Source organism: Rhinolophus ferrumequinum, chromosome 14, assembly GCF_004115265.2.
Source record: "Rhinolophus ferrumequinum isolate MPI-CBG mRhiFer1 chromosome 14, mRhiFer1_v1.p, whole genome shotgun sequence".
NCBI lineage: Eukaryota > Metazoa > Chordata > Mammalia > Chiroptera > Rhinolophidae > Rhinolophus > Rhinolophus ferrumequinum.
The window spans coordinates 39,579,661-39,596,308 of record NC_046297.1 but is presented as its reverse complement, the minus strand read 5'-3'; the positions used below and the strand labels follow the sequence as shown (position 1 = coordinate 39,596,308).

Below are 16,648 nucleotides of genomic sequence, written 5' to 3'. Positions count from 1 at the left end.
CAAAAACTCCCTCACAGACAGTGCTGTGTTAGCGGGTGTATTGTCAGACCTCCAACTTTTTGTCAGGTCATCCAACTTTTTCACACAGCCTTTTCAGCACTTCCAAATAATAAAGTTGGTAACTGTTTGCCCAGTTAGCATAAATTCTTTTTTTTTTTTTAAAACATGTTTTAATTTATTTAGTTGGGGCAGAAAAAGATACCAAGAGTAACTTTCACTTTATACCCAGAAAGATGCTTTTAAATAGAGGCCACTATGTTTACACTGGAGTTAGGACTTTGGTTGTTTTCACCCTTTATTGGGAATACAGGACAATTTGAGAGTGGATCATGAAATGAACAAACGTGGTGACTGTACTGACAACAAGCACGACCTGAATTATGGGAGTGAGTGCTTTTCCAGGTTAAGGGGGAGCGGGAACAGGTGCAGGTTCTCCAGAGGAGAAGAGAGCCATGTTACTCAGTCACTAGCGGGTTTTGGCTTCAGCTCTCACGGCTGGAAGGAGAGCCAGTCCTGGTCACCACCCATGATCATCACGGCAAATCGGAATTGCCACACGTTTTCAAACTAGGTAAAAGAGAGTAACTCCAGACTGACTGGTAATGGTGTGGATGACTACTCCAGTGTCCTCTATTCAACTGGCACAGTCTTCAGAGTGACGGCTGCAACACGGAGCCTTTCATATGCTCCCAGTTGTTATACAGTGCGTAGAGGCCGGTGAGCGTTAGTCCTGCCAGGCCACCGCGTGCCACCCCTCGGAGACCACCTGTGCATTTATACAACATTCCTGTCATGGTTCCAGCTGCTACTGTATTGAGGTCATCTTCAGCACCTCGTGTTTTCTCAATGATGACACCAAATGCACTATAGAGCAAAGCTAGAGAACCTAGAGCATTAGCCCAAAGTGCCCCTTGTCTGGTCACCATGTTCAAAATTTGTACGTTTCTTGGTTTGGACCAGGCCATGTTCTGGGTTTCCTTCATTCCTAGCCGTAGACCGTTCATTGCCCCAAATGCAGCCCCTGTCATACAACATCCTCCAATGGTGAAGAAGGCCAGTTCAAATCTGCCCCGGGTTTTATTAGCTCCAGTTGGTAAAATAAACTCATCTGTATCCCATGGGTGAAACGTTCTAAGACCCCCAGTGGATGCCTGCACGAGATATCGTGGATCCACATTTAAATAAGGAGACAGAGGATTCATACCAGTCAGCGGGACGCCGGCCAAATCCTCGTGCGAGTAACCAGCTCCGCCGGCTCCGAAAAAGCCGGCCAACCCCCCTGTGGTTTTGTTGCCGCTTCCCCCGCCGCCCTCCATAGTGTCGCAGCAAAGGGCCCGTTTGCTTCTCACCGCCGCCTCAGGGCAGGGTGGTCGGTACTGCCGTCGATCCTGGGTAACGCCGGCGACACCCGCGTTACCATCGACTCCTTCACACGCTGACCTTCCGGGCTCCCGTGCCTGCTAAGCCGAGCATAAATTCTTAATGAATAATTCCTCTGATATCAAAAAAAGGTTAGCAACATCATTGTAACAATTTCGCGAACTTAATTGTCAGACCTCCTATATACTCTCTCAAAAATCAGAAACAGGGCAGCTGGTTGATTCAGTGATTAGAGCACAGGGCTCATAACAACAAGGTTGCCGGTTCAATTCCCACATGGGCCAGTGATCTGCGCCCTCCACAACTAGATTAAAGATTATGACTTGACTTGGAGCTGAGCTGCGCTCCCCCACAACTGGATTGAAAACAATGATGTGGCATGGAGCTGATGGGTCCTGGAAAAATACACTGCTCCCCAATATTCCCCAATTAAAATAATAATAAAAAAATCATGGAAACAGAATGGTTTGCCTATATGCCTAGGGAAGCTGTTGTATGTTGGTGACATTTTAAATCTGAACAGTGACTAACAATGGAAGTGGGATATATATTATACAAAATCATTCATTGTCTCTCGCAGGTAAAGCTGAAATAGTGGGAACTATATTGTATGGTACACGTTTGGGCTTCACACATGAGCTGGGTCACAGAAGGAATTTGTTCAGAGAGGCCAACTTCTGTTTTCTGAAATACCGTTTTCTTCCTTCCTTAAATAAGTTTTTATTCATCCTTTTTTTTTGTGATATATTTTATCGGGTAATATTGGGGAACAGTGTGTTTCTCCAGGGCCCATCAGCTCCAAGTCATTGTCCTTCAATCTAGTTGTGGAGGGCGCAGCTCAGCTCCAAGTCCAGTTGCCGTTTTCAATCTTTAGTTGCAGGGGGCACAGCCCACCATCACATGTGGGAATTGAACCGACAACCTTGTTGTTGAGAGCTGGCGCTCTAACCAACTGAGCCATCCAGCTGCCCCTTTGGAAGCTCAGTGCTGGGCAGCTCATTGTTTTCAATCTAGGTGTGGAGGGTGCAGCTCACTGGCCTATGTGGGAATCGAACCGGCAACCCTGTTGTTCAGAGCTCACACTCTAACCAACTGAGCCATCTAGCTGCCTTTTATTCATGTTTTAAAAATTGGAAAGAAACTCATTATTGACCTATAGAAAAATTTTTCCTAAGAGGATTCTAGGAGTAATATATATTAGTTAGTGTAATTTAAATTAGGAATGCGTCCAAGGAAATGTTTCCAAAGAGTTGTAATATTTATTTAAGTGTTGTGTTTCATTGAGGCCTACTTTGCTGAAGAATGTTGCCACTAAATATGCCAATCCATGTCATTATTAATATATCCAACGGTTTCTGAAGTTCAGTTAAATTTTAACATGTATTTCTGAACCTGTGAAACCTTTATTACTAAGAGAAAAACTTGTTTAGAAGGTGATTAGAGTCCTGCTGGAAGACAAAAAAAAAAAAAATCATACCTCAAAATTCTTTTGAGACCTAATATCCATAGAAATGAGTAGCTATTCTGGTGGCTGAGCAGAAAAGAAAGAAACAGAGGTCGTTGCTGGGAAGGACCAAAGTGTTTATGTAAATTAATAACCTCAGATACTCAAAAGTTGACAAAAGTAGTGATAGTGTAATTTAAAAATAATTAACTTTGGCAATAAGTTTATTATTCCAATGTGACCTTGCTACATCTAATATATCCTACCTTTGATGACTTACTTAAACTCAATGGGCTCTCTCTCTTTCTCTCTCTCTCTATATTTATATATGTATATATGTACACATATATATACATATATATGACTATACATACATATATGTATACACATTATATATATATACATATATATACATTTGATGACTTACTTAAACTCAATGGGCTCTCAACTCTCTATATATGTATATATATACATATATATGTATATATATACGTGTGTGTGTGTATATATATATGTATGGTGCAAGTGACAGTGACTTGCAAGTATGAGGTATGGTTACTATTTGGAGAAATTCATTTTGTCTATACTGTAACCCTTAATCCTGAGGCATTTTATGAATATATATGTGTACTTTGATTGCTTCAACATAAACCTATTATCTTTACCAAAAAAGGACATTTTGGATAGATAACATCTTTTTGTGATAAATATATTAGGACATTATTGTCTTGGAAAATAAAAACAAACATAAAAACAGTAATATAGAATACCTGATTACTTTAAAATAATATTTCACAGCTGTATTTCATTTTGGCCAAGATAATTATCAGTTTTCTACCCTTCTATGAGCATCAAATGAATCATCAAATGAATCATCAAATGTGTGGAAGTATGGGACCAATGCAGATTTACCAAGCAGACAATTACTTTATGATTCCTGGTCCTAAGAGGTTATTTAGTCCAATGTGTGCACTTTGTCTGCAATTAGAGTAAGAATATCCCATCGGTGCTTTAGTTATAGCCTCCTCTTCCAAATAGACCTCAATCATAGGCAGGAAGATCTAAAAGGGAGATTAACAAACTTTTCCTACAGTTATGCTTTAAGAAATAATAAAGTTATTTATTAAAACAGTAACGCGTACTTGTGATCAGGAGTAACATGAGCAGGGTTTGACGTAGAAAAAGAAGTGCTGTGTCTTTGGAGACTTACCTCACTGGCACTGAGGGCTGGTATTAGAGTATAGTGCCTATCTGGTGGAAACAAGAGTAACAAGATGTCTTAGTTCAGGCTGACTACAGACTGAGTGGCTTAAACAGCAGAAATTTGTTTTCTCACAGTTGTGGTGACTGGAAGTCTAAGATCAAGGTGCTGGCAGGGTTGGTTTCTCCTGGGGGCGCTCTCCTTGTCTTATAGAGGGCCACCTTTTCTCTGTGTCGTATAAAATGGCTTTTTGTTTGTGCATGTTTGGAGCGAGAGAGAGGTCTCTGGTGTGTCTCCCACTTCTTATAAGGATACTCGTCCTATTGGATTAGGGCCCACCCTTATGACCTCATTTAACCTCAGTCACTTCCTTAAAGGTCATATCTCAAAATATAGTCACATTGAAGAGTAAGGCTTCAATATACAAGTTTTGGAGGGGACACAATTCAGTCCATAACAGGATAAGATCTGGGCTTTTATAGAGTCTTTGAGGACAAGAATATCATAAAATTGATTTGTTAGCATCCCTTGCAACCACATAAAGTTCATAGGGGCAGGAAGGGTGTCTGATCTGTGCACTGTAGTACTCCTAGCACTGACTGCAGTGTCTATTAGTATAAGTATTTGTTTAGTGAATTGCTGAATATAGTGATTGGATAATGGAGTGGAAGGGAAGCTGTTGCAGTGGTCTGAGATGTGAGGTACCAAGTGCCTAAACTCAGTGGTTGTGGATAAGAAGTGAAAGGATGACAATGAGTGACAATAAGAAGGTGGGATAAAAAGAAAGAAAGAATTATAGATGACTGACATTCTGTGATTGAATAACATGGTGATCACGATCCTATTAGTGAAAATAGAGAAGTTAAGAGAGGTTAATTGATTACAATGAATCCTCATTTTGAAATGAGATGCCACTTAGGACTTATTCATACTTTCTGAAACTAAAAGTCCTCAAGCTTCTTCAGATCTCCCTAAGGCATTCTGAGGTCATGTGATTTCTCTTTTAGCAACATTTAGGGCTTCTGTTTTCTGAATTATCACTCTCTCCCGATTTTGGTAGCCCAAAGAGAATTAGGAAGATTAGACACACACATTTCTTCTCTTCTAATAATATACTTCTACCTTTACTGTCTTTTATTTATGGTAACCAGAGTAAAATAGAAATTATGGTCATATTGGGCATCACAGTGAAAGAAAACTCCTAGGCACTAGTGCTTTTTATTTCAAAATTATTTCTCTTTTCCCGACTGCTTCCTTTTCTTTATAATTCTAAGAGAAATGACTAAAACTTTCTCACTTACATCTCTAGCTGAGTTATTTATGAGTGAAAATATGCATCTAATAGCAATCTACATTCTGAAATTGCTTTTAGTTACAACAATCTCAGTTTATATCAGAAACTTTTTGAACATGTATATTATCTCTTTTGAACAAACTATTCTTAGCCAGCTTTAAAACTGAAACTCAAAAGGTTGTTAAATATAAAGTTGGAGTAATTTGTTTACATCTGCTAAGAGGATTTAACAACAGGGAATTGTTTTTCATGAATAATTGGAATGATTTCTTCTAGCTTTCACCCTAGTTGCTCCCAAAAAAACAAATTCAATGTTCAGGTTCACTTCCCCTAACAGACTGCGTTTTTTATGAGTAGACAGCACTATGCATAACCTTGAGAATAGGATTTGTTCACTAGATTTGGATTTTTATAATTAGCCAATAAAAATATCCATTTTGAACAATTGCATTTTAATGCCCATCAATTTTAGCAAATTTATCATCCCTCTGTACAGAAATGTGTATAATTCTTTGAATGTATTATTGCTCTTTGACTTAAATATTTTATAACAACTAGTGTAAATAAAATAGCAATTAGTAACCCAAAGGATACATTCTAAATGTAATGCAATTGAAATTGAAATTATAGGATGTTACAATTAGGATACAGGTTAAGCTGCTTTAACAAATTCAGAGGTTTAAACAACACAGAATTTTCTCATTCAACCGTCTGACTCAGTTCTCACCTAATATTGATATGTCAGCTCCTTCCATTCTGTAATTCCAGCAGTGTTATTCCAGCTAAAATATTAACCTCATCTGCATGGTCCTAGATGAATTGTCACCATGTCTAAGTTCCAAGCACAAAGATGGGAGGAGTAGAATAAAAGACACATCTTCCATTTAAGGGACACAATCAAGAAATTGCGTATGTCACTTCTGTTTACATTCTATTGGCCAGAACTTAGTCATATGGCCACACTTAGCTACAAGGGAGGCTGGGAAATATGCCCAGCTAAAACTCAGGATTTTGTATCTTAAGAAAATGAGAAGCTGGGTATGGCATGCCAAAGTTGTGACTCTTCAGTTTCAAATGAATATTCATTGAACTAACCTGGTTGACTGTGGAGTCAACTGTGAAAGAAAAAACAAAAGGAGAATTATGCATCATTAGCAAAATGCTGAAAATCTGTTGTCGAAAACTGAATCTAATAGCTGAGTATAATTAACTATTTTATGGATCTCAGCAATGGACGCCTCCTTATAATTTGTTAGTGTGTTGTTTGATTTGCAAAGATTTGTCCTTTGAATTTATTTACAGTAACCTTTGTATAAAAACAATGAACAACCTATCTGTAATGAAATTTCTGGCTCATCTTTTGTTCTGAAATGTTACGGTAGAATCAGTGTTACTGAGAAAACTCAATGCTCTGAGTGGCCAAGTTTTCAGTTAAGAGTATAGCATGGTGGGTTTGACTAGACAGAGCTTCTCTGTTGAACCATAGAAAGTGCTTTTGCTTTGTGCATAGGGTAGATTCTGTTGTCAGGCATCATCAGTGTCCACCTTAACCAGAGCTGCTCTGGAGGGACGCACTGTTCTCCAGGCCCCTGGCCAGTGCTCTGCTGCAGCCCTGTCACCTTCCTGAGAAAGGAGAAAGAGCACAGCCTGAGAGCAAGTGGTGTGTCACTGCCCCAGCCTGGGTCCAAGTGGACTGGAGGAAAAGACGAATGGAAAGGTCACGGGTCCCAGCTCAACAGGAGAAGAGTCACATGACACTTCTCTGCTCAGGTCCATTTGAGAGCATCAGAACCTTAGCAGGTGGTGAGGGAATGACTGGGGTGGCCATCTCTTTCAGCACCAGAGCCACTATGGCTTGAGGTGTTTAATGCCACACCAGGACTAATTAACCATATGCTTGGACTTCTTTGAGGAGTCTTCCAAGTCTCACCCAGACATATTATATTTTATGCAGTAGTCTACTACAGCCATTAGGGAATTCTAACAAATGAGACGTCAGCTTATTTCTGGGTCCAGTGGCATGAATTTTCTGCCACTGAAGGCCTTCCTTTATGTTAAGCAATAAAGGTGAAGATGTCTCTGAAAGCCACAGTCTCTTACATTTTCTGTGAGGGCAAGGGAGTGTGACGTTGAATCTGTAGGCTTCTTTATCTCATAACCATGTATCTGATTAACTGCTGCCACATCAGGAGTAAGAGAGGTTGGAATAAGTTTGTCAGCAACTATACAGTCTGCATGCCCAGGGGCTGTTTTGAGGATGATAAGCCAAGGAGGGCAGGGCCTGGGTGTTGTGTTGCACAAAGACGAGTACTTGGTGACTGTGCACCAGAAAAATAGGAGTGGCATGCAAGTCTCATCCAGTGAAATATACTCTGACTTCTAATGTCTGGGTTGGGAGTTGTGAGCATTTTTATGGTGGTCCAAGTCGCTGTGGTTTAATATATTACAGATTTTTTCCTCTAAGGATTCGTAAGTTTTTTCAGTTAGTTATACCACCACATTTTCAAAACTATGATCTTTTAATGGCTACATTATGATGAATTATGAAGTAGGTTAAAATTTTTATGCTGTAGTGGGTATAGACAAGAGCAAGCCTTTGGTGAGCTTAGTGTATCTCTGTGAGAGACCTATAGCTTATGAAGAGTATGGAACTTTAATATGTCTATCTAACCTAAACAAGTTAAAAAATCCAACTACATTTCTTTTTTTTTTTAAAGGATTTTAATTAAAATATAGTTAACATACAATATTATATTGATTTCAGGTGTACACCACAGTTATTCAACACTTATATACTTAAGACGTGATCACCATGATAAGTCCAGCAACCATCTCACACTGTACCATGCTATCACAATATTCTCTGTGCTGTATATTACATCCCCATGATTATTTGTTTTATACCTGGAACTTTGAACCTCTTATTCCCCTTTATCTTCCCCCCTTTTTAATTTTTCAATTACAGTTAACATTCAATATTATTTTACATTAATTTCAGGTGTAGAGCATAGTGGTTAGATATTTATATAATTTACAAAGTGATCTGTCTGACTAGTACCTATCTGGCACTATACATAATTATTTCCATATTATTGATTATATTTTTTATGCTTTGTTTTACACTCCCATGACTATTTTATAAGTACCAATTTGTATTTCTTAATCCCTTCACTTTTTTCACCCTGTTCTCCAAACCCCTCCAGTCTATCACCCTGATAAATCTAGTACCCACCTGACACCATACATAGTTATTACAATATTATTGACTATATTCCTCATGCTGTACCCTACATCCCCATGACTACTGTATAAGAACCAATTTATACTTCTTAATCCCTTCCCCTTTTCACCCACCACCCTAACACACCTCCCATCTGACAACCATCAAAATGTTCTCTGTATCTATGAATTTGTTTCTGTTATGTTTATTTCTTTTATTTAGACTCCACATTTAAACAAAATCACATTGCACATGTCTTTCTCTGTCTCACATACTCCACTCAGCACAATACCCTCCAGGTGGATCCATGCTGCTGCAAATGGCAAGAACCCATTCCCTTCCATTGTATATATGTGCCACCTTTTCTTTATCCATTAATCCATTGATGGACACCAAGGCTGCCTCCACATCTTGACCATTGTAATGAATGCTGCAATGAACATATGGATACATATATTCCCTCGAAGCAGTGTTTTAACTTTCTTTGGATAAATACCTGGAAGGGGGTCCTCCTTTGTTTCTTGTTCGCCTTTGTTTTAAAGTCTATTTTGTCTGGAATAAGTATTGCTACCACAGCTTTTTTTGTTGTTATTGTTTCCTGTTTCATGAAATATCTTTTTCCATTGTTTTATTTTCAGTGTGTGTGTCTTTGATCTAAACTGAGTCTCTTGTGGACAGCACATGTAAGGGTTGTTTTCTTGTCCATTCAGCCACCCTATCTTGATTGGAGCATTTACTCCACTTACATTTAAAGAAATTGTTGATAGATATGTAGTTATTACCATTTTATTGTTCATATATTTGATCTTTTTTTTCATCTTAAAGAAGTCCCTCTAAGATTCTTTTTAATACTATTTGTGGTGATGAATTCCTTTAGCCTTTTCTTGTCTGAAAAGCTCTTTATCAGTCATTCAATTTTAAATGATAGCTTTGCTGGTTAGAGTAATCTTGGTTGTAGGTCCCTGCTTTTCATCATTTTGATTATTTCATGCCAAACCCTTCGAGCCTGCAAAGTTTCTGTTGAAAAATCAGTTGACAGTCTTATGGGACCTCCCTTGTAGGTAACTAACTGCTTTTCTTTTTTCTTTTTTTTTACTAACTGCTTTTCTCTTGCTGCTTTTAAGACACTCTCTTTGTCTTTAACCTTGGACGTTTTAATTATGATGTATCTTGATGAACCTCTTTGGGTTCATCTTGTTTAGGACTCTCTGAGCTTTCTGGGGTTGTATGTCTATTTCCTTCACCAGGCTAGGGAAGTTTTCTGTCATTATTTCTTTATATAGGTTTTCAATTACTTGCTTTCTTTTTTCTTCTGATACCCATCTGATGCGAATGTTGGTATGCTTGATATTGTCCCAAGGACCCTTAAACCATCTTTGTTTTTCTGGATTCATTTTTCTTTTTGCTGTTTTGTTTGGGTGTTTCCTGCTACTTTATCTTCTAAATCGCTGATTTGGTCCTCTGCTTCATCTAATCTACTGTTGATTCCCTCTAATATATTTTTCATTTATTATATTCTTTATTCCTGACTGGTTCTTTTTTTATGTTTTCTATCTCCATTTGTATGTTTCCTGTCTCTTTGTTGAAGTTCTCACTGAGATCACTGAGCATCCCTATAACCAGAGTTTTGAACTCTGCATCTGATAGATTGCTTGTCTTCATTTTGTTTACTTTTTTTTTGGAGCTTTGTTCTGTTCTTTTAAATGGAATATGTTTCTTTGTCTTCCCATTTTTGCTCCCTCTCTGTGTTCGTTTTTATGTATTAGGTAGGGCTGCTATGCCTCCTGGTCTTAGTAGAGTGGTTTTATGTAGTAGGTGTCCTGTGGGGCCCACTGTGCAATCTCCATAGTCACCTGAGTTGGGCACTCCAGTTGTGTTCCTTGTGTGGGTTCGGTGTGCTCTCCTGTTGTAGTTGTGCATTGGTTTCTGTTTGTACGTCAATAGGAGGGATTGACCCTTAGACTGACTGGTTGTGAGGATTGGCCATGACTACAGTGGAGGAACTGTTGTGCAGGGCGCTGACCCTGCACAGCAGGATTCACTTTAATAGGGCTCTGGTGCCTGCCCAATCTGCTCTTTGGGTGTGTAGTCCTTGGAGGCAGTTGGGTGATGCTCTGGCTGGGTCCAAAGCTAGTCACAGGCATGCCAGCCCTGTGGTTACCTAGCATGAGCCACAAAGTAATCCATAGATGGCCACCACCTGTGCTGGGCTTGGAGGTGCCTCGAGAGGCCAAGCCTTGAACAGAGGCCGGCTGCCACTAGTGCTGGGCTTGGGGCTCCTCAGCAAGATGTACAGGACATGATGAAGTCAGATGCTGCTTATTTGGGTTTTGTGAACCTTTGAGAAATTTTAGTAAAGTCTGAAGTGTGAGCCAAGACAGGCCATTTGTATGAAAAACTACTGAAAGTGGCTTGGGTGTGCTGGAAATTTGGGTTGGGTGAGATCTCAGGGAATCATGAGGATGGGGCAAATGAATAGTGTTAGCTATATTGATGGAGACTCAAATATGGCAGCTGCCTGCATCTGCACACCAGGATTGGGGGAGGTCTCAATAAAGAAAAAATGGCTTACTCCAGTTCCTATGTCTGGGAGAAAGCTGCCCCTCCTGACCTTGCCCTGAAGCCAGACAATTCAGTTCCTGCTCATATGTCTCTGGTGCTTTTGGAGCTGCAGCCACAGTGCTGGTGCTCAGAGTGAGTGAGTCTGTCAGTGAGTAAATCTGTGCCAGGGCCCTTAAAGAGGCCCCATTGTCTCACTCAGCCACAATCTCTGCTGGTTTTCACAGCCAGAAATTATGGGGACTTCTCTCCCTGGCAGTGGAACTTTGGGCTGGGGAGCCTGGTGTGGGCCTGGGGCCCTTCATTCATCAGAGGAGACTTCTGCAGCCAAGATATCTCTCTCAATTTTTAATGGTCACATGTGGGTATGGGACTAGCCTATTCTGCATCTCCGCCCTTTCTACCAATCTCAAAGTGGCTTCTTCTGTATGTCTAGTTGTAGGGCTTCGGTTGAGCTAGACCTCAGGCGATTCTCAATGATGATTGTTCTGTAGTTTAGTTGTAATTCTGATGTGGTCATGAGAGGAAGCACACATAACACTTACCTACTCTGACATCTTGACCAGAAATCCCAACTATATTTCTTTATGTATATGTTTATAACCCTTCATGGAATTAAAGATAGTTTTATTTTCCCCCCTTCTTTCCCGCCCCACTCCCGTTCAAGCCATTGTTTCTCACTCTAGTTATATAGGACACAGCTCCCTGGCCCATGATGGTATTATGAGCCTTGTGCTCCCCCCATCTGAGGCAATGAGTCGCCAGTCGTGGGTTGGCTGCTCACAGCAGCTTTCGCCAGCTGCTGGCCGCTAACAATGGCTGCCAGTCACTCATGCTGGCCGCTGGCTGCTCACGCTGGCCACCAGCTGATCACGCCACTCACGGTGGCACATGGTAGCCCGTGGCAGCACTCAGCAGCCTGTGGCAGCTCATGCCAACCTCTGCTGCTCACGGCAGCCCAGCTCCAGGGAGAGCTGTTTACAATCTTAACTGTAGAGGGCACAGCTCACTGGCCCATGTGGGAATTGAACCAGCGACCTTGGCGTTAAGAGCATGGTGCTCCAACCATCTGAGCCACTGGGCCGGCCCGATAGTTTTTTTAATAATATAAGAGAAAGCTGTCAATCAATGGAAAATGCACTGGACCTAGATTTAGAGAGCCTCGGTTGTTGTTACAGGTCCTTCTGAAATGATTTTGTGTTTTTAATCAATTGGTACATAGTAAATAATTTACAATGAGAAATGCACCTTCCCCATAATCAGAACATTCATATTTATTGACAAAATATCTGATCCCAGTAGGAGAGTATTTGAGAATAGGTGTAATATTACTTCTGATATAATTTCTTGTGTATCTTAGTTCATCTTTAATAATATTAGATGTTTGCCTAAGATCATCCTTAAGTTTCCTTTTAATTCTAAAATTTCCTATTGCATTGGTCTGCATCATGGAAAGGGGAAGACTCACAAAGAACTTAGAAAGTAAATGAGCTCAGTGCCAGGCATTGTTATAAGCATTTAATTTTATTTAATTCAATTTATGAGGTAGGTATTATCATCATCCCCTTTTTACAGATGAAGAAACTGAGACCTTGAAGGCATTAGATAACTTGTTCAGTATCCTACAACTGGTGAGTGATAGAATTGAGATTTTGAACACAGGTCTGTGGGATCCAGAGTTTGGGGGCTGAAATCTATTCCTCTTAACTATTACAGAGTAGCAGTGTTGAGGAATGTTTTACTGCCTAAGAGCAATAAACAGTCTGACAATAAGTTTTACTTTTTAAGAAATTATGTAGCTGCAATATTTCTTTACATATTTCCAATCCATACATTATTACAAGTTTATAAGATTTGAAAATAGGAAGTGTAAAGAGACCTCTGAATATAAATAGTAAAATAAAACAAGATTAAATAATATTCCTCCCAAAGGGGAAGACTCCCAAACACTTTTTATGAAGCCACTATCACCCTGATCCCAAAATCAGACAAAGACACCACAAAGAAAGAAAACTACAGGCCGATATTGCTAATGAACATAGATGCAAAAATCCTCAACAAAATATTAGCGAAGAGAATTCAGCAATACATTAAAAAGATCATACAACATGATTAAGTGGGATTCATCCCTGGTATACAAGGGTGGTTCAGCATCCGCAAAACAATTAATGTGATACACCACATTAACAAAATGAAAAATAAAAATCACATGATCATATCAATAGATGCAGAAAAAGCATTTAATAAAATCCAGCAGCGATTTATGATAAAAACCCTTAAGAAAGTGGGAATAGAGGGATCATATCTCAACATAATAAAGGCCATATATGATAAACCCACAGCTAACATCATACTCAACGGGGAAAAGCTAAAACCATTCCTCTAAGATCAGGAACAAGGCAAGTTTGCCCACTTTCTCCACTTCTATTCAACATAGTGCTGGAAGTTTTAGCCACAGCAATCAGACAAGAAAAAGAAATAAAAGGCATCCAAATTGATAAAGAGGAAGTAAAATTGTCATTATATGCAGATGATATGATACTATATATAGAGAACCCTAAAGACTCCACCAAGAAACTATTAGAGCTTATAGATGAATTTAGTAAAGTAGCAGGATACAAAATTAATATTCAGAAATCAGTTGCATTTGTATATACCAATAATAAAATATCAGAAGGAGATATTAAGAAAACAATCCGATTTACAATTGCTTCAAAGACTATAAAATACCTGGGAATAAATTTAACCAAAGAAGTAAAAGATCTGTACTCAGAAAATTATAAGACACTGAAGAAAGAAATGAAGGAAGATACAAATAGATGGAAACACATACCATATTCATGGATAGGAAGAATTAATATAGTTAAAATTTCCATATTGCCTAAGGCAATATACATATTCAACACAATTCCTATCAAACTACCAACGACGTTTTTCACAGAAATAGAACATATAATCCTAAAATTTATATGGGACCATAAAAGACCCCGGATAGCCTCAGCAATCTTGAGACATAAGAACAAAGTGGGAGGTATAACAATACCTGACATCAAATTATATACTACAAGGCTACAGTAATCAAAACAGCATGGTACTGGCATAAAAACAGACACATAGATCAATGGAACAGAATAGAGAGTCCAGAAATAAATCCATGCCTATATGGCCATTTAATCTACGACAATGGAAGCAAGAATGTACGATGGGGTAAAGACAGTCTATTCAATAAATGGTGCTGGGAAACCTGGACAGACACATGCAAAAAAATGAAGCTTGACCATCTCCTTACACCATATACAAAAATAAATTCAAAATGGCTTAAAGACTTAAATGTAAGATCTGAAACCATAAAATACCTAGAAGAAAATATAGGAAGAAACTTCACAGACATTACTCGGAGTAAGATTTTTACTGATATATCTCCTCGCGCAAGGGAAGTAAGAGAAAAAATAAACATGTGGGATTACATCAAACTAAAAGGTTTTTTCACAGCAAAGGAAACCATCAATAAAACAAAACGGGATCCTACTAAATGGGAAAAGATATTTGCCAATGATATATCTGATAAGGTGTTAATATCACAAATTTATAAAAAAGTCACTCAACTCAACTCCAGAAAAACAAACAAGCCAATTAAAAAATGGGCAGAGGACATGAAGAGACATTTTTCTAGAAAGGACATACAGATGGCAAACAGACATGAAGAAATGCTCAACCTCACTAACCATCAGAGAAATGCAAATAAAAACCACAATGAGATACCACCTCACTCCGGTCAAAATGGCTATCATCAACAAATCAACAAACAACAAGTGCTGGCGCGGATGTGGAGAAAAGGGAACGCTTGTGCACTGTTGGTGGGATTGCAGATTGGTGCAGCCACTACGGAAAACAGTATGGAGGTATCTCAAAAATCTGAAAATGGAACTACCTTATAATCCAGCAATTCCACTCCTAGGTATCTATCTGGAGAAATCCAAAACTCCAATTCAAAAATCTTTATGCACTCCTATGTTTATTGCAGCACTATACACAATAGCCAAGACATGGAAACAACCGAAATGCCCTTCGGTAGATGACTGGATTAAAAAAATGTGGTACATTTTTACAAGGGAATATTATGCAGCCATAAAGAAGAAAGAAATCTTACCATTTGCAACAACATGAATGGACCTAGAGAACATTATGTTAAGTGAAATAAGTCAGACAGAGAAAGACAAATACCATATGATCTCACTTATATGCGGAATCTAAAGAAAAGAGTAAGTGAATGAACTAATCAAACGGTTTTGGAGACATAGAGGAAAAACTGAGGGTTGCTAGATGTGCGGCGGGGTGGGGATAAGGTGGAAGGTGAGGGGATTAGAAAACAGTCAGTAACCACAAGATGGCCACGGGGTCTTGAAAGTTAATTTGGGGAATGTAATCAATAATGTTGTGAAGATTTTGTGGGGTGTCTGATGGACACGTGTCCCATTTGGGAGACCACCTCGGGGATGATGTGGATGCCTGATCACTGCGCTGTGCACCTGAAGCTGAATGATAATGAATGCCAACTATGATTTTATATATATATATATATATATATATATATATATATATATATATATATATGTATGTATATACTTACAAGAAGCGGAGTACAGCATTATGTATAGAGACAGTGGAAATGTAATGGCTCTGTGTGATGTCAGGGGGACGGTGAATGGGGGGAGGGGAGTTCACACAGTGTGAGGGATATAAATGATAAACGTCAAAGTATTACTTTGTCTTGTGCACCTGAAACTAATAAAAAAAAAATATTCCTCTCAATGTAATGAAATGAACAGTAGTAAAAAAAAAAATTAAAAAAAGGCAACAATTCATAAATGGCATCCAAATAAAGGAGAATGACTTTACATCATAAACTTCAAAAAGCGAAGGCAAAGGAGAGTGATAGAAGTTTTGGAATAGCTCTTTCTTCACACCCACTATGCAGAAATATTATTGAGAATTGGGATAATTTTTATTAATGTCTTCCAATTTGGACAGAAGCAGTCTGAGGGAGGGAGGAGGTAGCCCTGGGAAAAGTAAAGGAAAATGCCTCACGTGCATCTGATTTACTTATCACTATGGGGCCGTGACAGAGGTAGGAAGGGCCTGCATGGCTTCTGATCTTCTAGGTCTCTGTGGGGAGGGAGTAGGATGAATGTGAGGGATATACCCACAGCTGGGTGGGGTGGGCACTACTGCAGGATATTTAACTGGACTTCAAAGGAGAAATCAGAGCTCTTCCCAACCTAGTATGAATCTCCTCTCAAAACTTTCTCCCATGCCCTTAGGCTAAAGATAAATAGATTGAAAGCAACTGCAACATATTAAATTAATACAAATGGGGCAGACAGCCTGGTCTTAAATAAAATAGAAGAATTATATGAGACCAAATAAGAGATCATGACATAGCTAGCTAATGGAAAGTGAAAAGAAGTGGTATGACAAGTAAGCAAACACATTAGTGCAGGAAGAAGAAGAAGGAGAAAGAAATGAATAAGAAGAAAAAGAAAGAAACAA

General features: G+C 39.0%; 1 protein-coding gene across 2 annotated transcripts; it reads right to left on the bottom strand.

Annotated features, from left to right (window-relative positions):
* Nucleotides 1–258: 258 nt before the first annotated feature.
* Nucleotides 259–1,461, bottom strand: LOC117033607 (mitochondrial import inner membrane translocase subunit Tim23-like). Of its 2 annotated transcripts, XM_033125756.1 has the most exons (2): nucleotides 1,153–1,461; nucleotides 259–1,116 (listed from the first exon to the last, which is right to left on the bottom strand). In XM_033125756.1, the coding sequence occupies exons 1-2, from the start codon at nucleotides 1,314–1,316 to the stop codon at nucleotides 651–653; spliced, it is 630 nt and encodes a 209-aa protein (XP_032981647.1). In that variant the 5' UTR covers nucleotides 1,317–1,461; the 3' UTR covers nucleotides 259–650. The 2 variants fall into 2 exon arrangements, with proteins under 2 accessions (XP_032981647.1, XP_032981646.1); XM_033125755.1 differs by having other exon boundaries at nucleotides 259–1,461.
* Between the last annotated feature and the right edge of the window lie 15,187 nt (nucleotides 1,462–16,648).

What these genes read in the sequence shown, in the direction of transcription:
- LOC117033607 (XM_033125755.1), bottom strand. Translation starts at nt 1,316, where the DNA reads ATGGAGGGCGGCGGGGGAAGCGGCAACAAAACCACAGGGGGGTTGGCC.